The 20,941-nt window shown below is 47.4% G+C and overlaps 1 protein-coding gene and 1 pseudogene across 4 annotated transcripts in view; both read right to left on the reverse strand.

Moving 5' to 3' along the window:
• Nucleotides 1-1,290: 1,290 nt before the first annotated feature.
• LOC138984367 (14-3-3 protein epsilon pseudogene) lies at nt 1,291-4,103 on the reverse strand (annotated as a pseudogene).
• A 3,516-nt stretch (nt 4,104-7,619) lies between these two features.
• Nucleotides 7,620-20,941, reverse strand: part of PPCDC (phosphopantothenoylcysteine decarboxylase) — a 42,784-nt gene continuing 29,462 nt past the window's right edge. For 3 of the 4 annotated variants that reach the window (XM_070358601.1, XM_070358599.1, XM_070358603.1), the window contains 2 exons: nt 14,831-15,026; nt 9,520-9,647 (listed from right to left, as the gene is read on the reverse strand). In XM_070358601.1, the coding sequence (XP_070214702.1) occupies nt 14,833-15,026 (194 nt within the window). In that variant the 3' untranslated portion in view covers nt 9,520-9,647; nt 14,831-14,832. Of the gene's footprint in view, nt 9,648-14,830; nt 15,027-20,941 lie in introns of all 4 variants that reach the window. The other variant, XM_070358600.1, reaches the window with a different exon arrangement.

Raw genomic sequence — 20,941 nt, forward strand, 5'->3', positions numbered from 1 at the left:
TTATCTATGTGCCAGGCAGGGCTTCCCAGGTGGTGCTAGTGGGAAAGAACCTGCCTGCTAATACAGGAGATGTGAGAAACTCAGGTTAGACCCCTGGGTTGGGAAGATCCCCTGGAGGAGGGCATGACAACCCACTCCAGTATTCTTGCCTGGAGAATCCCCATGGACAGAGGAGGCTGGCAGGCTATAGACCATGGGGTCATAAAGAGTCAGACATGACTGAAGCAACTTAGCATGCACGCATACATGGGCCAGGCATTGTGGCCCTATACATCACCTATATCGTTTTACTTATTCTACACAATCCATTTTACGGATGAGGATGCTCAGGCTCCAAAGAAGTCAGAATCACAGAGATGAAATTCAAGCCCAGGCCTGTCTGCAGAGCCCATACTCTTCAAGCCCATAGCACCTTGAATGAAGTTAAAACTAATTAATATCACTTATCACAATTGTCATGTGCCACTCACCTGCCACCACTAATAAAATCTGACAGAGAACATTAGACTTTACCATTTCAGCCACAAGGGAAGCCTCCAAGTTTAGGCTGTGTTGTGAAAGTCGCTCAGTCATGTCTAACTCTTTGAGATCCCATGGATCTCTAGCCTGCCAGGCTCGTCTGTCCATGGAATTCTCCAGGCCAGAATACTGGGGTAGATAACCATTCCCTGCTGTAGGGGATCTTCTCAACCCGGGGATTGAACCCAGGTCTCCTGCATTGCAGGCAGATTCTTTCCCATCTGAACCACCAGGGAAGCCTGTGTGTGTGTATAATTTTATTTATATATTTAAATATATATTTGTATTTTTATATACTGACGTGGATTTACTTTTATGTTAAAAATCTTACGAGACATATGCACTACCGTATGTAAAACAGGTAGCTGGTGGAAAGCTGCTGTACAGCACAGGGAGCTTGGCTTGGTGCTCCATGATGACCTAGAGCAGTAAAGGAGAGGGTAGAGATTAATGGCCTTACAGAGTTGTGTTCATTTCTGCTGCACAACAAAGTAAATCAGCTCCAATAAAAACTTAAAATTAAAAAAAAATTTATATTATTGTTAGCTTTAAGTTGGTTTTTTTAAATTAATTGGTTAATTTATTAACCATGTGACTGTGGAATCTTAGTTCTCTGACCAGGGATTGAATCTTGGCCCTTGGCAAGTGAAAATGTGGAGTCCTAACTATGGGACTGCCAGGGAATTCCCTATTGTTATTTTAGTAAATATTCATTTATAATTATATACATTTTAATCTTTTGCTACGCCTTTATTCCTTCCTGAAGTTCACTCAAGGATCATTTTCCTTCATCCTGAAGAATTCCCATAAAAACTTCCTGTATTGCCAATGTGTGCTAGTGACAAACCAATTTCTTTGAATTTTTGTCCACTTGACAAAATTTTGAACACATTTATGTTCCCTTCATTTCTGAAGGACATTTTTCTGGGCATAGAATTCTAGATTGGTAGGGTTTTTTTCTTTAGCACTTTAAAGATGTCATTTCATTGTCTTCTGGCTTCCACAGTTAGCCATCAATTGTACTGTTAACTGGTTACTAACTCTCTCTCTCTAAAAATATGATCACTTTAACAAAGAGCTAATGTGCCTCAGTGAGGACCCAGTGTAGCCAAAAACAAATTAATTTTTTAAAATATGGCTGCTTTTGAGATTTTTGATGGGCCTAGGTATAGTTTTCTTTATACTTCTAATATTTGGAGTTTGTTTTATTCAAGTTTAGCTTTGTTTTATTTAAATTTAGGTTTGTTTTATTTAGGTTTCTTTTATTTCAGTTTAATGTTAATCCATGCTGTGTTTCAGTAAGAACAATACAGATTCTGTATCTATGGCTCAAGTCATATATCCACTAATACAAATTAGTTTCAAGTTACACATACTGAATAAAGAGGCTGAGGGAGCAAAGGAGGGAAGGGCTGGGGCCCAGTGGGAGAAGAAACAAAGAATTGAACATGCAAGCTGGCTTTTCCATAACACCTTCAATGCTAACCTGCTTCAGAAGAAGAATAAAAGGAGGCAAGAATGAGCAGCCACAATTGTTAAACTGTTACCAGCATCATACTTTTCAACATTTCAACAGTTTGAAACACTTTTTAATAGCAAAACCATTACAAAAAACTTCCCAGACAAACTTTAACCACCTCAAGCTAAGATCCAATTAAACATTGGCTTAAAATTCAAAGAATTAGAAAAAGGGAAAATGATACCACATACACCTCAGTAGTGTGATTAACCTTTCTCTTAGATGCTTGCAGCACACAAAATTCTAATAGCTTTTGAATGTAATTTCCAATGCTAACGGTGATCCTGCCACGTCTTCAGGAAACAATACAGTAATCCTGAAAAAGCCTCTATGCAGTCCTGTTAGTGTTCTTAAAGATTCTAAAACCTGGGACCAGTAAAATCCACAGAAATTCACTCTTGCCTTTACAAACTTTAGAAAACCATGGGGGAAAAAAAACCCAACAGGACAGGAACATATGTAAAAGTCAGATTTGGTGGTTCTTAGTAACAATGGGGGAATTTCCAAGATGGGTAGGATGGGAATGTCTGGGGTAGTCAGAGATGGTTTCTCATGTTGGCTTTTATGTGTCACTGATTATCATCTTCCACATCCTGCAGTGCTTCTTTATTCCGCTCTTCACCATCACCCTGCATGTCTGAAGTCCATAGTGTCAGATTATCACTAACAACTGTGTGATAAGTGTTGAGTCCTTATAGCTTTCCTCACTCAGTGTGTTCAGTTCTGCAACTGCATCATTAAAAGCTGCTTTGTCAACCTGCAGGTATGCTCAGGGGAATTAAATACGGAAAAACTGAGAGCAAGACCTAAGTGAATGTGATGTGAAGATGAAAGTTCTGTCATTGCAACAACACTAGCAGCTTTATAAGCCACCAAGCTGTTCTCCACAGCCTCCTTCCTATCATTTCTTGTGGCAAATTCAGCCAGATACCTGTGGTAGTCCCTTTCATTTTATAATAGAAAAGCTTGGACTCAGCCAATGTTAGGGGCTGGAATGAGGTGTTTGTCCAGTACACCCAGAATGGCACAACGGATTAACTGTATCTCAGTCTCAACCATTTGCCGATATTCCCAAATCATTTTTAGTTTGTCTCCTCCTCCCCTGTTTTCTTCTTTGTTGATGATTATTCTCCAGGAAGCTCTTCTAGTTCTAATCACATTTTTTATATGCAGAGATAGGAGGTTTCTTCCTTCAACTGTCAAATCCACACGCATCCCTGCTACTTTCTTCATTGATTGCACCGTCTCATCGCATTGCTCAGACTGCTCGGCCAGCTTCGCCTGGTGCACCAGATTGTGAAGGATGGAAGCAGGTAGTGCCTCCCACTCCCAGCCTCTCACTCCACGTCTGAGCAACAGAAATGGCAGTGTCTCAGTCCTCACTGATACTCATGAATCTGTGGCTTGATGCCTTCCATCATATTTAGAAAATTCTCAGTCATTATTTATTCAAATATTTGAGCATGTCCTACATATCTCTTATGCTCAGCTCTGTTTATTCCTCAATTCCTTTTCACTCTGTGCTTCAATCCAGATAATATCTATTGATTGGTCACTAATCTTGTCTTCTCTGTGTACAGTGTCCTGTTAGACCCATTTAGTGAGTTCTTAATTTCAGATATTTTGCAGTCTAAAAACACCAATTTTTTCATTCTTATAGATTCAAGTTTTCTCTTTAAATACTCAAGCTTTTCACCCATTTTGTCCATCTTTTGCTCTATTCTCTTTAACATATTATCCTTACTTATTTTAAAACCTTTGTTTGAGATGTCACCTCCTGTTTGGTCTAGTTCGCTGCATCTCAGTTTGGAAAATGGCCTCAGGAAGAAAGTTGGTTAGATATGGGGTTCACTTCGTGTGCCCTCCATCTGTCGAAGATCATAGCCCTGTTTTGCCTGATGTCCAGCCCCTGCAAACTATTGTTGTTTAGACTGCTGTGAGGAAGAGAAAAGTTGAACAGATGGAATGGGGGTGGGGGTGGGGGCTGTGTGAGAGAAGTAGACAGACCTTGAAGGATCAGGAGGTGCCCTAGAATATCCACCATGCCCTGTTGTCCTGACTCCATGGTGCCCTGAACCCAGCACCATACTCCAGCACCAGGGCCCACACAGCAGGCAGAGTAGAGTGGCAAGAAAGTGGCTCCAATGGGCCCCAGGGGTCTCTGCAAATGACTGGAAGAGGGAACAGGGCAGCAAGAATAGTCTTTGGGCCTAAGTTTCTCAGCCAGAGGGGCCACGCGGGAGACCCTAGGAGGAGGATGGGGCAGCTTTCTTAGAACTACCATCCAACGGGAGGAAGCCAGTGTTCCATTCTACCCTGAGCACTAGGGCCCTCCCTACTGTCTTCGTTTATTTGCATCTTTTTGCATGTCATTTGTCATTTGCATAGGGTCTCATTTTATGTCAAATTCACAGTCTCTGCTTATTCCTCCCTATTTGGGTATAGGGAAAAGTGGACCTTCAGCTAAACCCCCCTTGGGGAATTTTAACTCTTAGTATACCACCAAGGTCATTTAGACTGAATTTTAATTTTTAAGCTCCTTTTCTGAGCAGCTTTAACTATTAATAAGGATTGATTATTTTATGACTTTTATCCTTTCACAGGGGTCTTCCAAAAACCAGAGAGAGATTTAAATTATTTTTTAATAGAATAAAGCTTGTTCTCTTACAATTACCACAACGATCCACTGGATTCTTTATAAGTCCAAAATACATCAATTACTGTATTGATCCATTGGATTCTTTGTAAATTCAAAACATATCCTAGATCTTAAAACCTTTTGCTATTTCATCCTCTTAGGAACTATTTTTCATCATCACTCATTAATTATTCTCAATCATGCTTTTTAAAAACAGAGACTAAAGTAATAAGAAAACGAAAGAATGATGGAATTGCCCGGGCAATTCAGTGGAGATATGAATCATTGCTATTCTACCACCTTTCAGCTTTCTTGTTGCTCTGTCTGAAACATTAGATATCTTTCAAGAAGGTATAAACAAGTCGGTCTGCAAACATTATCTTTGTTCATTTGTTTGTTTTAGCTTTCATCACACAAGATGAGAGTCCAGAATATTTCATTTTCCTACAAAAAAGAAAGAGAAAAAACCAGACATTTCACAGTTACTGAGGTATCAGTAGATGAATGCAATGTGAAGCAGGCTGTCTAGACTACAGTCATGATGGCACATGTGTGCTCAGTCACTCAGTCGTGTCCAACTCTTTGCAACCCCATGGACTATAGCCTGCCAGGCTCCTCTGTCCATGGGATTTTCCAGGCAAGAACACTGGAGTGGGTTGCCATTTCCTTTTCCAGGGGATCTTCTCAACCCAGGGATCGAACCCAGTTTCCTGTGGCCCCTGAATTGACAGGCAGATTCTTAACCACTGAGCCACTTCGGAAGCCTAAAGATGATGGTAAATTTATATATAAGCAAAGTTGAAGTCTATGAATCTTCAGATATCTTAGAAGAATTTTCTCAAATTCAAGAATTGCCCCCATTTCCCCAGAGAGTGGGGAGCTGGAGACCAGAGAGGAGTGGTTCTTTTTCAGGGTCACTGTTCTCGGTCTGTCCAGTTTCACAGCAATGGGTAACTCAGCCTGCCTTTATCATGGCGTATGGTAGGTGCTGCCCTGCAAGCTGGAACAGGGCTGGCCCTAGGAGTAAGGAGGCTGTCCAAATCCCCACTCCTGAGACCTGGCACTCGCCCAGCTCATCTGCCACCCTTCCTCGGGCCTTGGGGCCCTTGAAGCTGTGGTTTTCCTCTGGGTGGTGACTCAGTGCCCAATGCCTGCCCTGCATATGAACCTCCCCTTCCTTGGGCCTCACTGACCGCCCTGAACCAGAGGCAGCTGTGGTTTCCCCTAAAACAGCAACCACAAACTGCCAAGCCCACCCCACCTACCCTCCACTACCCACTCCACCCCTCAGGGCCCTAGACCTAACCTTGGGGTGCCAAAGGAAAAAGAACAGAAGGGAGGCTGCAGACTCCCGTGAGACGTGGAGTTTATGATGAGCTTTGCCTTTTATAGCTTGAGTGTCAAAGATATATCCATTTCATAGATGGGGAGAATAAGGCCAAAATGTTTTAGGGGCTTCTTTCAAATCAATCTATTCATTCCTTCAACTAGCATTCCTCAAAAGCCCACAAGAACACAGGAGAGTAGACGCTGAGATGTGATGCCCACATTTCCCTTCAGGGAAGGACTTGGTGTCTGGGGGCAGGGCAGGAGGACTGTAGCTGTCAGCCCATCCAGGGATCACTTCAGCTGCAGATACTTGCTTTACCCTGGGCCATGCCCTTCTCTGGGTGATCTGTATCCAAAGACTAATCTAGCTGGGGTGCAAAGGCCCAGCTATTTCAGCTCAGTGTGGGACTGTGAGGGGCCGTTCCATGCCAAGCTCCCAGTGAGGAGCCCAGGCTGGGTGGGGCCTGCAGTACAGCTCAGCTTCTCCCTCTGCCCAGTGCTGCCTCTTCCCCCTCCCTTCTACATGCGTCAATCTCCAGAGCTCTCCCTGAAGAACATCCAGCATGCTACCCTTTGAGCCACAGTCTGCTTCCTGGAGAACCCACCCTGCAATACTTAACTTTCAAAGAGCTGCCAGCCCAGGGGCAGAGAGACAAGTAAGCAACCAAAGTGCAGGAAGGATGGCCCCAGGGGGGACGCAGCCAGCAAAGGCCCCGAAACAGGCTTCAGTGCACAGGCAGAGAGGGTCTGGGAGGCCCTGGCTAACAGCACTGAGGCCAGAGCCTAAGTGCCTCTCACCACCTGAAAGCTGCAGCACAGACCCTTGGTTTGGAGGAGGGTCACCTACCTACTACAATTTTCTCTGACCTAATCTGTCCCTGTAAGAAACAACCCCCAAGGTGGCCCTCTCCCAACTTTCTTCCTCAAATACATACTCTGTGGGTCGAGGTGTCTCCAGGGCCTTGTGGCCAGCCAGGGGCAGCTGCAGAGCTCTGGGGCTACTCACGGGAGCTGTTCTGGATCTTGAGGGCTCAGAAAGGAGAGCAGACCCTTAGGTCAAGCAAAGGAACCCTAGGATTGTGAGGAACACAACTTGGTTCCAATCCCACAAAGAGAAACATGGCCAAGAGAGCAAGCAAGCTCCTCTCACTGTGGGCACATTCCCACAGTACGGTCCAGCCTGCATCTTGCCATGCATCTGGTGATGAGAAACTGTGACCCTGTGTCCCCTCCAACCAGAGGTCCCAGAGCTGATAATTTAGATAATCAGGAAGGTCTTCCTTCCCTGGAGTCTTTCCTCCGTCTCCCCTAGGGCCTTCCTCAAGAGTCCTATTCTGGCTTTAGGGGCTGTGGAATCTGTGCCATTCTGCCCGAGGCTGATTCTCAGCATAAATAATCCACCCCTTGGCTCCCTAATCTGATCCAAAGTCATTGTGGGATCTTGGGAACATTCCTCTGCCAGGGACCTCATTTTTCCATCTGTCTGACACAGGGGCAGGAGAGGAAGTCTTTCAGCTTCCTGACTGCCCTGACATTTGTGACCCAGTAGTAAATCAAGTTTATCAAAACCATGATCCTGTGCCTGCCCCCACCCATCCCCTTTGTCTCCCCACCCACCCTCCAACTTTCCCAGGCCCAGCGTCTGCCACTGCCCCTTTCCTGACCTTTCACCTCTCCTGGGACTGATAAGAGATGAGAGGGTTTGAAGTCAGCCTTGCTTCCCATCTGACCATAAACGATGCTCAGAGGAGGTGCCGGTCACTACGTGCAGAGAAGCAGCTACAACAAGCCAGTGTTCTGGGAACTCCTGGAAATCATGTTGGAGAAATGCTTCCCTGGTAATGAACTGGATTGAAGAGTCCAGGGTGGGAAACAGCCAGTTCAAGGCTGTACTTGAACACGTGGATTTGGGACTTTCCCTGGTGGCTCCTACGGTAAAGCATCTGCCTGCAATGTGGGAGACCCGGGTTCAATTCCTGGGTCGGGAAGATCCCCTGGAGAAGGAAATGGCAATCCACTCCAGCACTCTTGTCTGGAAAATCCCATGGACGGAGGAGCCTGATTGGCTACAGTCCATGGGGTCGCAAAGAGTTGGACACAACTGAGCGACTTCACTTTACTTCACTTCCCTTGCAGCAGAGAAGTCAGAAAAAGTGCTGTTCATGCCAGACTCCTTTGTTATGAACAAGGATGACTCATCACAGACAATCTCTGCTCAGAGTGTACCATGGGCCCCACCATCCCCCACAAGGAGGACCAGTGGGAGGGGACAGAAATGGACTGGGCACAGGCGGTGGCTTTGAATCTAGTCCAGGATGAAGGGAAACCACGCCAGAGAGTTTAGCCAGGCCGCAGCTGCACCAACCCTGCCCCTGAGACAGCACTGGAGAGGAATGGAACCCAGCCATCCATTCTTCTCGGCCAAGCCCAACTTAGGTTTGGTTGTGAACGTTTCTAAGGGAGTTAGTGGCAAGCTATGGGGGCTCAGTCTGCAACCAGGACCAGGGATCAGTCTATGACCAGGGTCAGTGCTCAGAGTACCACCAGAATGAGAACTGAGCCTTGATGACATGAAGGGCCCTCACATTAATCTCCCTCCAGGTGGGGCTCGGAGCCAGGTAAGTTGTGGGAAGTCTGGGGTGGAAGGGAGGGTCTCTGTTTTCCTGTGTACGACATGGGGGTTTTTATTTCTGCCCTGCCTGATAACCAGAATCTAAACTATATGACAGCTTCATGCTTTACGAAACACCATCCCTTTTGACCCTCACAAGAACCCTTATCCATACCTGCCTCGCAGGGTGAGAATGCACTTTAGGAGATGGCTGAAAAGATGGGTGGGGTTGTTTGCTCAGTTTTTTTTCTTTGCATAGATTATGAATCTTTTTTTTTTAATTTGGCTGTATTGGTTCTTAGTTGCAGCTGCGGCATGTGGGATCTTTCCTTGCAGCATGCAGGCTCTCCAGTACGAGGGCTCAGTAGTTGTGATGCGTGAGCTTACTTCCCCAACTGGGGATTGAACCAAGTTCCCTGCATTGGAAGGCAGATTCTTAACCACTGGACCACCAGGGAAGTTCCCCGATTGCTGTTTTAAAAGAATTCAGAGGATGGGAGCATCTCAAAAGGGAAGGCCCTTACTGTTATCATGGTTTCTCTTCATCTGTCTTTCAGTTAATTTTTATCTTCCCAAACTCATGTGCAAAAAATGTTTGCTGAGTCAAACTGTGCTAAAGTGTTAGAACAAAGACAGCACTCTCCTATGTCACTGCTCTTTTGAAGTGACCACTTCAACTCATTCAGTTATTTAGGAGACAAAAATCAGAAGACAAAAATCTCTGCAAGGAGATGAAACCAGTCAATCCTAAAGGAAATCAATCCTGAATATCCATTGGAGGGACTGATGCTGAGGCTGAAGCTACAATACTTTGGCTGCCTGATGCAAAGAACTGACTCATTGGAAAGGACCCTGATGCTGGGAAAGACTGAAGGCAGGAGGAGAAGGGGATGACAGAGGATGAGATGGTTGGATGGCATCATCAACTCGATGGACATGAGTTTGAGCAAGCTCTGGGAGATGGTGAAGGACAGGGAAGCCTGGCGTGCTGCAGTCCATGGGGTTGCAGAAGGTCAGACATGACTGAGCAACTGAAAAACAACAACAAAATAAAGCATTTATTGCTATTATTTCTATCTCAGAGAAGTCCAGTTTAGATACCATCTCTTGGCATTCCTCTCCTGACAGATGAGATTCACTTACACTCTTTCCTCTCCTTTTGATATCATAACACCACATTTATTGGTTACATTCACAATCAGTAAATAGTGCTCACTGCTAAGCCAAGTAATATGCTGTCCTTTCCTTTCTTCATACCTTTCTTTTCCTTTCTTCATAAATACCTTTCCTTGCTTTGTAAACTTTTCTTCTTCAGAATTGTTGACTCGTTTTTTCATTTGCTTTTTTTTTTCCTTTCGACACATGCCACACCCTGCAAAAGTCCTGTAAAATGATTCTCAATACACATTTTCACTATAATTCCTTATTTTTTTCACTCTGAGATACCCCTCCTGGAGCCCCTGGTTTTCCTGCCTCCATCTGAACTAACAGCTCTAGATCAGCCCCACAGCTGTCATCCTGTGCTTCTTCCCTTAATGATCTCTGTTTTTCCTGCATTCTATTTCTTCTTCTTTTTCTTCACAACAAAGACCACACCATTTATTTACAAAGGCCAGTGTGGGAGTTGGGAGAGGTAGGGAGGGAAAGCCACACAGACATCCTTCTGGATTGCTTGGGACCCTTTCCCACTTGGAGAAAATTCCATTCTTCTTGCCTCCATATTCTCAGTAGTGGGTCCTTATTTCTTCTTTCTTGGTTTATGCCCTTCTGTGAGCTGGAGCACATCCTCCAGTAGCTTCCTGAGGAAGCTTGCATGTGAGATAAAGTTTTTCAAACCTTGTCTATCTGAAAATATCTACATTCTCTTCTCACACTCTATTGATACCTTGGATGGGTATATAATTCTCAGTTGAAAATAATTTTCCTTCAGCATCTTTAAGGCATTGCTTTGAGGACTTCTGGCTTCAAATATTGCTATTAAGAGATCTGATGCCGACCTGATTCCTGATCCTTTGTATAAGATCTGGTGTCACTTTCTGGAAGCTTCTACAGTCTGATCCAAAGAAATGAAGTCCCTTTGCAGGAGTGAAACAGAGTAAGGCTCTGTGGGGCTCCCAGGCAAGGAGGATTTTCTGTCCCTCATTTCTTGTAGGCAAGACTCCAGCCTTCATGACCTTCTCTGAGTTCCAAAGGGCAAATTTGTACAGTTGCTAATCAAGAGAGGAAGCCAAGAAACCACCTGAAGCCAGATTAAAGGGACCACAGAAGCTCTTCCATATTAGACCTGACCACTTGAGATGGGATTAAAGGAGTACAGGCCCTACACACACCCTAATCTTGTTAGATATCCCACTTTTGAATCACTGTTATAAACCCTTCATCAGATCCTCTCAGGTTGGGACACAGTTTTTCAAGGCAGAAGCTTGGTGTGTCCTCCTTTGCTGGTAAAGTAATAAAGTTATCCTTTTCTACTTCAAAATTGTCTCCCAGATTGGATTTGGCATCAGTGTACAGAAAGGCCAAGTTTTTGGTGACTGGAGTAGTATTTGAGGCTAGTCTCTGAAGTTTGTTCTGATCTCAGGAGGGTTTTTCTCAATTAGCTCTTTGCTTCTCTCTACAAACTTCTAGTTGGTCTAATTTTTAGCTAGCTTTTCTCAAAGCACTACCAGACTTAATTGCTTACCACCAATATCTCCATTGTTTTGAGAGCACCGACATGCTTGAATTTCCCCCCACTCTGTGCAAATAAAGCCAGTTCCCTTGAGGAGAGCATCAGAGTTTTTATGGACTTCCTCTGTCTTTGTACAAAACCTCTGTACCACTGCTCTGAAACTAGTGTCTTGGAGTGCTATCCCTGCTTTATAAGGATGCTGGGTTGGGGCAGTAGCCTTTGGTCTTCTAAACTAGCCTGTCCTAGAATGCAACCTCCCCTCTATAAGTGAGAGAGTCAAGGCCTCAGTATCCTCTGGCTTCCATGACTAGGGTAGACATTCCACTGTGAATTGGAAATGGGTTGAGGAAAAAGGTCCCAGGCTTCTCAGCTACTCTTACCTGGAATACACCTCAACACAGAGGTGAGGGAGATGAGACATGCTGGTGGCCTGCCACTCCCAGGGAGATCCTGCACGTCTAAGCTGGGCACTGGGGATAGAGGGAACCCTGTGTTCTTCACTGCAGCTGCCTAGAGTGGAGCTTTTTTCCCAATGACCTGGGAGGGGAGAGAGAAAGCAGGGATCTAACTCTTCTTACTGTTAGCAAAAGCTCAGCCTCTCTGTACATTGGTGCCACCAAATCAAATCTCAGAGACATTCCCCTTTTCTGTTGCTTTGGCCTCTCTCACATGTTAAAGACTTCCCTCAAATGTCTGAAAACTAGCTCTCTATTTGGCGGCTGACATCCCATCCTGAAGGCATACTCATAGCAACTGGAGATCACTTTCCATGGAGAAGAAAGAGGGCCAACCTTGGAGGTGGCCACACCTGGCTAAAAACCCATCTCCACCTTTTTCACTCCGAATGGGTAAATCCTCCATGCATCATCTTTCCTCTTAGTAAAATAAAAATAATAATATACCTGCTGATCATACATAAGTGCTTGGCACACCACAGGTCCTCAGGAAATGTTCATATCCCAGCCTCCCCGATTCAGAGGCTGATCTAAGACACCTCAATCCTTATAATCTACACTGACATTGGTATGCACTTCTCTTCCTTCTCTCTCTCCTTCCCTATTAACAGCATATGCTTGTGATCATGCCTCTACTAACCATGGAGGGACAGCCCATCCTCATAATGACATTGCCACCATGCTGCCTTAAAGCAAATTTTGGTGTCAGATGGACCTGGGAGTTAACAGATAAGATGTAAAATCAGATTCTGAGCCTTGAGTTAATGGATATGATGTAAAATTAGATTCACCCAGTGTCCCCAAGCCTTGGGTGAGACCCCTAAATATTTACTACAATCAAAAAGATAAGACAGGAACAGGATAATCTGAGGGACTCAGAACCCACCCAAAAGGAAGACCCTCAGTGACAACCGGCATCTGGACTTCAGAGAAGAGGTTCCTTTCTGCCTAGAGCAAAGAGGGAGTGAGTCTTCAAGTCTTCCAATAGACTGGAGACACGGTTTTTCAGAACAGCTGTTGAACTTCATGTACCACACCCCATCCCCACATTACCGTGCCTCCCACTTCCCTCCAGCTCCTTCCTGCTGTGCCCATTTTGCTGCTCAAGCCCAGGCCGTGGCTCTATTTCCTGGAGGGCACCGTCTCCCAAGGCCTTGAAGCAGGAGGAGACAGGGATAGACTCCCTTAGGCCAGCAGCGGGAGTCTTGGCCTCCACCCGAGAATCTGTGTGTTCTTGCCTCCCTCAGAACATTCTGCACCAGGCATCTGACTTCAAAGGCTCCCGGAGCTGGGCCTGGCCCTCTTCCTTCAGCTATCTATCTGATCCTGCCATGGTGGGTGCTCAAGCCTGAAGTCCCAGGGCCCAGGATAAGAGCTTGGCCAGCCCCATGCTGTAGCCAGTGCCCTCTAGAAAGGGCATTCTATACACAGAGTTCTACATACGTGAACCTTCTGCTGGGAATGTGTGCCTCCAGGCCTACACACAGCACACTGGGGTGGCCGGTCACCTGAGCAGAACCAGCATATGCGGTGCTCAGGGCTTTTCTTGCACTCCCGTGACCCCATCCTTCATCTGTCACCTCTCCCGCATTTCTGAGGGGGCGAATGAGCACATACGCTAAGACACACCTGGGAAACTCGACACCCCTCCATCTAATGGGCCTCAAGGGGCACCTCCAATCAAACAGCTCCCAGAATGCTTCCCCTCCTGCAGCTAGCTGGAATAAAAGGCAACAGCTGCCAAGTGTCCAATAATAAAGCTGTGGGAGTCTAGGGGATGGAGCCATTTTAAAAGGATGGACATGAAAGTGTTCTCTAGCTTGATCTGGGTTGCATATTATAGGCTCTAATTCAATTAAAAAATCGTCACTGGCCCTAGCCCCTCAAACTCGGCAGAGACTAGACAGGCCAAGCGGAGAGCAGAAGACAGGTGAGAGAACCATTAAGGGGGCCAGGTCTGGAGGCTGGTGGATGGCAGTGGGAAGTTGCAGTGGACGTGGGCTGGAGCCCTTGTCAAGAAAAAGGGCCAAGGCTGGGGACTACAGAATGTCAGAGACAGAGGGGATCAAGAGTGAGAGTTGTGAGGTGTGAGGGCCAGGGAAGCCCTCTCTTTCGGGAGATCAGGGTGCTCTGGGGAGTCCTGGTGTCCACACAGGTGATGGGGACGGGGGGCAGCGGTTTGTTGGCTTCTCCTAGGTTCTGATTGAGTGGGGACTCCGTGATGGGAAGCTGGAAGGTCCAGGGCTCTAGAAAATATTCAGCTTTCTGAAAAAGGTGACCTCAGATAGTCCAGCAGTGGCCAGTTCACAGGTCCAAGGCCTCCAACATTGCTAATGCCTGGTTTCCCCAAAGCAGTCTAAGCAGAATCGCAGAACAAACCTAGAGCCCAGCCCAGGCTAGGCAGGGTCAGCCGCATCATCTGTGTGGCCTAAACCCCTATGTTTGCTGGACATGTGTGGTGGAAAGGTGGACACGAAGTGCTCCATCAATGAGAGGGCTGAATCTAGACCACCCATTAGGCTAGGCAGGAGCCCTCTCCGCATCTCTGGTCTTCTGGCATCTGCTCCCAGCATAAGAGGCTCACTACCTCACATTTTTCACTCCATTTTCATAATTCCTAAGTTCCAGGTTGTTTTCCCCTTGGGGTTGAACTCTGCCACCAGGAGATTCCTCAGAAGTCTGGGATATACCGGTCTCCCCAGGCTGCTCCTCCCTGTCCATCCAGTCTGGTACAGCGTGCTGGCTCTTCTCTGGCTATTAGGCAGTGGGGGCCCTGAAAGGATCTTGGCCCTTCAGGTAGTCTCAGCAAGAAGGAGGAACAATCTCCTCCTTTGACCTGCATGCTTTGCCACTATTAATTCAGCCCAAACTTTGGGGGAAGCGAAGTGCCTTGTTGTATGTTCACTTCAACTCATAAGGGAGAAAGTTCTCATTTCATAGGCACGTGCCTTGGTTTCCCACAGCCAACTGCTGTTGGCCCCAGGCCCTGTCCCGTTGGGCCTCTGCTCACCTTATTCCCTTCTACCCACTACTGTAAGTTTGTGCCTTTGGTGAGTCACTTCACCTCCCCCAGCTTCAGTTTACTCACCACTAAGATGGGGATGGTGGCAGTGCGCACCTCACAGGATGACAGATGAAGTACAAGTCATGTGTGCCTAGCACACAGGGCTCAGCACAGGTGAGTCTCCTCACCCGGAAGCTTGTGAGAGGGGCGTGTTCAAGGCCCAATACCTCTAACAGGCAGGTTCTCATCACGAGGTGGGGCTCCTTGGCTGCAGGCAGAGCTGTGGGGGCGGGGAAGAAGTTTGGCTCTTACTGCAGGATTCCTTTGGGAATTCTCCAGTCTAGTCTAGTCCAGGACTATCTTTGCTCCCTGATGACCTCAGAGCCCCTTCATCCTCATTCCTCTTTCAGAGCCACAGGAAAAGGGCATACTTTACTGTCTGCACTTTCTAACCAAGTGAGCAAGGCTCTGAGGCTCGGCTGCATGGGCATCCTCCCCTAATCCGGTCCTGGTGGCTGTCCCTCCCAGGGGGCTCAGGCGCTGCCTCTTGAATGCTGCAGACAGGGGTGCAAGTCCTCGCTCTCCCTGTGCCTTGGTCAGCCTGCTCTGTTAGAAAAGGCTTCCTTTCCCTCGTACCCCTCTTCCCTTGGAACTACCACCAGGGATGAATAAATGGAGAAAGCCTGACATGATCCGAGAAGCCCTTCCAGGCCCCTTACTTTTGCCAGGTGGGCTTTGTCTGCTTCCTGGTGAGATGTGAGACTGTTGGTCAAGGCTGTATCTGGGCAGAGGCGAAGCAGGGGTTAGCCCCGGGCCACCAGAAAAACCCATCCTGTCCTCAAGGGGCTGGCACTTGAGGCAACAGTGAAAGCCCCTGAAGCATCTTCAGGACACATTTAAAGTCACAAATTGCACAATTCAGTGCCTGAGCTTTCTAACTATTTCAAGGCCAGTGCTGGCCCCATCCACACTGGTAAGCCTCTCCCACCGACTCTGGCCTACCTGGACCCTTCCTCCTCAGACTAAAAGGGTTAGCTTTGGGCTTTACGGAATCTGGGTCAAGTGCGCCTTCTGGCCCCAGGCCTTTGTACACACTGCACCCCAATCCTGCCATCCCTACTCTTTGCTAATGCCCACACCCTTAGAATTCAGCCCAGGTGGAATCTCCTCAGGGTTTCCCAGGTGGCTCAGATGGTAAAGAATCTGCCTGCAATGCAAGTTCAATTCCTGGGTTTGAGAAGATCCCCTGGACGGCATGGCAACCCACTCCAGCATTCTTGCCTGGACAGTCCCATGGACAGAGAAGCCTGGTAGGCTACACAGTCCGTGGTGTTGCAGACTCAGACACAGCGGAGAGACTAACGCTTTGGGAACTTCCTCTGAGGCCCTTCCTCACTCCTCAGACCACCCCTGCAGGCTGGGTGGACTGTTCTGCTGGGCTCCCTTGGCACCCTAAGCCTACTTACCTCCATCGCTTCCTCCCTCCCCGTTCCTTGATGATAGGGCTGGGCCTTTGGTCCACGACAGTGTGTGGAACACAGAATTTGAGAAATGAATGAATATGGGGAGGTTGTGCATGTAGGAGAGGAAGGCGTATGGAAACTCTCTGCACTTTCCACTCACTTTCCCTGTAAACTTAAAACCGCTCTAAAAAATGAAGTCTATTAATTTTTTAAAGAGATTTATGAATGAAGAAACATGATCAACCCTTGATTATGCAACATTAACTTGCAGAGGCCACAGGCTACTGTACTTGAGAGAAGTACCCCAGGGCGACTCGTCATCCCTTAGGGCAGGGACTTCTCTTCCCTTATCAGCCCTGCCAGCCCAGGTCTGAGCACACAGGTGGTGTGTTCTGACTGGTGGGATGACCAGTGTCCAATTCCCTGCCCATCCACCTGTGATGCAATGAGTTAAGGAGCCTGCAAAGTCATCTGAGGTTTGGACCGGGCCCTCCATTGTCTGTGTTATGGCTGCTGATCCATTCCTGGAATGTCAGGCTGGCTGGAGAACGGAGCAGGAACTAACCCCAAGGCTCACAAACCCTCCACATGTGCGTGACCTTGCAGGCTTTCTGCCCCTGACCTAGAGTATTCCTGCATCCCAAACCCCACAGTCTCTCCAGGAGCCCCAGAGGGACTGAGCTGGAAGGAAAAGGGATCGATAGACCAGAAGGGACAGTCCTGACTCCGGGATACCTACCATTCAATTTCTCAGTGTTCCTGTTCACCAGTCATAGACATGCGGCAACATAATGATGATTTTTTTTCCCCTAGAAATTCCGGCCTTGGCCACTGCCCCCTGGAGGTCCAGGAAGATCAGGGCAGGCTGCAGAAGCCTTTGGGGCCTCCACCCTGCCCCAGCACCCTACTGTCCCCAGCCACTGCTCACGTGACGTCCTGGAAGAGGCCACACAGAGGCTGCCACGTGGTCTCTCACACTCCGAGACCCAAGCCCTTTACCTCTGCTTCTCCAGTTGGTCTCTTTCTCTGGTCTTCCTCCAAAGCCCTGAGCCTGGGAGGCAGCGTGACTCATAGCCAGAATCAGGAGTTGCAGCCAGCCAGATCTTCCCCACTTAAAAGCTGTGGGACCTTGAGAAAGTGAAGCGATGCTTTCGAGCCTCAGTCTGTTCATCTGTCAAATGGGATGATACACTCTCCCTTAGGGATTGCTGTGAGGATTACATCATAAATGGTAGCTGTGACTTCACAGGACATGGCTTCTGAACAGTACTTCCTTCAGGTGCTCTGTGGCAGGGGGGCCACGCATCCTGGTTTTCCCAGGACAGTCCCACTTGATGCCTATTGTCCTGGCATATTTACTGCCCCTTTTCACTCTCAGAAGAGCCCGCCTTCGACAACAAGATGCATGGTCAGCCTACTCGCGCCTCTCTCTGTTCCCAGCTCAGGTCTAGGCTATGTGAGCAGCTTCATAACACTTTCTCCTTTCCCTTCTAAGAGGCCATGGCTTCGTATGCAGTTGGGAGGACTTTTATTTCCTTCTCTTTGAACTTCAGGTTATTATTATTTTTAATGGGGATACCAATGCCTATCTTGAAGGCTGCTTAGAGGATGAAATGAGATAAGGTAAGCAAAGCACGTATCTGGCACAGGTCAGGTGCTAGATAAACATGAGCACCCTTCCATGGCCTTCCCTCCCTGGTTCCCATCATGCCAGCTTCCTCTCCTCCCCCTATGGGGCTCCAGAGCTCAACTTCTCCACTACCAAAGAGAGTGGATTTCAGAAGCTCCCAGTGACATATGAGCCCCCAAGCCCTGATCTCTCCCCAAAATAAGATGATCTTCACCTCTACCCCCAAGCTCCCTGCAGGCTGAGGAGCATTCCAGCCTCTCCTTCCTGCGTGCATCCACGTGTTTCTGTGGGAGGCTTCCAAGCCAATCGCTATAGCCGGAAACCCTTCAGCCCTCATCTACCTTGCCCACACAAACAGAAGGCACCTTTGAACTCTCCCCCCCACCCTTTTCCAGGAATCCAGAGGCCCCAAAAGAAGTCTGCAGGTCCTCCAGTCCCAGTGACTTGCTATCTAGGCCAGCAGGCAAACAGTTACCATGTCACTGTAGCAGATAAAGCTGCCATGAGGCCAGCCTGTTACAGTAAGTAACTGACATACTCCTAGATCACACCTGGATTAGCAGCTGTCCTCCAAAGGCCCAGAAGTTCTCATCTCCCATCTGGCCCTTGCCCTCTCAGCCGCCTACTGTTATACTGCTGGCATTCCTTTGCTATTAGACAGCTAGCAGCTCTCCTGGCCTGCTCCTTGCCCTTGCCTTGCCCCAGGCAGCACCAAGCCTGCTTCGAATATTATGGAATATTTGGTTCCACCAGGAAGCTCTTGGTGTAAACAAGCTGTCAGTCACTGGGAGCTGACTCTAGGGCTCTTTGTTCAGAGGCAGTTGCGTGACATTTCGGATTTTCGTGCTGCCCAAGAAACCACAGTGTATGTATGAGGGAAGCTACAGGATGGGAAATGTACAGAAGCAGCTGCTAAATTGGGACTGAAAAAAGGTATCTGGTGGTGGTGATGGTGTGTGGCGGAGGGGGTGTTTCCACAGGTCCCAGGGAGGTAAACGCTAACGAGGATGGAAGTTCTGTTCTGCAGCAGCAGCAGTCTATTTGCAGGTGGCTTCAGGGCAGAAAGAGAAACTGGCTGGGTGACCTCCACTTTCCCATCTATAAAATGGAATTAAATATACTGGTTGATTCTATTCTGAGGCTTTGTGTTTAGAGTTCAATGAAACTCTCAGCAGTATAAGGACCACACAACGCATACACATAACCCAGATATAATCCAGGGCTTCATATGGCTCAATCCTGCCATGTCAACACACCAGAGAAGCACACACTGGCAAAGACATTTAAAAGACCTAGTATTCGAGTGATTTCCAGTGGGGAGAGAAAAGTGGGGAGGGAAAAGATAGGGAGAGGGGATGAGGAGGTGCAAACTGAAACTGTAACTCAGACTGGGACTTGGACTCATGGGCTTTTAACTGAGATCACTCCTGGTCTCAGGACTTAATGAAGTTCAAGTTCATGATGTCTCATCACAGAAAGGATGCAGTGAGAGACAAAGTGATAGGTAAGAAGTATTTAGAGAGAAACACACTCTACAGAGTGTGGGCCATCTCAGAAGGCGAGAGCAGCACCAGGATATAAGGTTGTCAGTTTTTATAGGGTGGGTAATTTTATAGGCTAATGAGTGGGAGGAATATTCGAGCTATTTTGGGGAAGGGGTAGGAGTTTCCAGGAATTGGGCCACTGCCTACTTTTGACCTTTGTGGTTGGCCTTACAACTGTCACGGCCCCTGTAGCTGTGTCATGTAGCGTGCTAATGTGTTACAATGAGCTTATACTGAGGCTCAAGGTCTGGTGGAAGGTGAGCTTCCACCACCTTGGACCTATTTGGTTCTAATCAGTTTATGTCATATCCTTGAGCTATGTTATTCTTTAAAGGTTGTGCCCGGCCCCCTTCCCTCCTGTTTCAAAACTATAGTGAAAGTTGCTCAGTCGTGTCCAACTCTTTGAGACCCCATGAACTATACAGTCCGTGGAATTCTCCAGGCCAGAATACGGGAGTGAGTAGCCTTTCCCTTCTCCAGGGGATCTTCCCAACCCAGGGATCAAACCCGGGCCTCCCTCATTGCAGGCAGATTCTTTACCAGCTGAGCCACAAGGAAAGCCCAAGAATCCTGGAGTGGGTAGCCTATCCCTTCTCCAGTGGATCTTCCCGACCCAGGAATCGAACCGGGGTCTCCTGCACTGCAGGTGGATCCTTTACCAACTGAGCTATCAGGGAACTACAATGTATAAAATAAATAAGCCACAAGGATATATTGCACAGCACAGAGAATATAGCCATTTTAAATAATAACTTTAAATGGAGTATAATTTATAAAAATACTGTGTTGTATCCCTGAAACCAATATTGTAAATCAACTATACTTCAATATAAATAAATACCCAATCTTTACTTGAGTTTCTTGAAGAACATTAAAGTCTGTCAAACTCACAATCCTCAGCAACCTTCCTCAAAAATCCTTTTACTCCCCATCCCCACCTCCTTGCACCTCTTAGCAGTTTGGAAACTCTATTAAGTCAATTCCCAAACTGTAGCCCAACTTCTGGCCACCTGCATGGCTCTGCGGGCCTCCCTCCACTTGGCTCCTCTCAGGTCTTCAGGATGAAGTTCCCCAAGTCTCTGCTCCACGCTTTCCTTTTTTCTCCCTTTACCCATTACCAGAATCTGTCACAGTAAAGGAGACTCTGGGACCAACCCAAAAAGTAAGATTCCTTCCCCTTTCTTCCCATCTCCTCAGTTCTATATCTCAATCCATTTTTCCCCAAATTCTACACAAAATGCTCAGGAACCATGAGGGCAGGCTGAACAATCCTGAGAAAACACTGTGATAAGCTGGTCTGGGGCTGGGTCTTCGTTGTGGCGAGCAGGCTTTCTCTAGTTGTGACGTGCTGGCTTCTCCCGTTGCAGAGCAGGGGCTCTAGAGTGTGCGGGCTCAGGGCTCAGGTTGCGGTGTGTGGGTTCTCTCATTGAGGTGCTCAGGCTTAGTTGCCCTGCGGCATGTGAGACCTTGGTTCCTCCATCAGGGATCGAACCAGCATCCCTTGTGTCGGAAGGAGGACTCTTAACCACTGCGTCACCAGGGAAGTCCCAAAGCAAAA

This window comes from Bos mutus, chromosome 21, assembly GCF_027580195.1.
Source record: "Bos mutus isolate GX-2022 chromosome 21, NWIPB_WYAK_1.1, whole genome shotgun sequence".
Lineage (NCBI taxonomy): Eukaryota > Metazoa > Chordata > Mammalia > Artiodactyla > Bovidae > Bos > Bos mutus.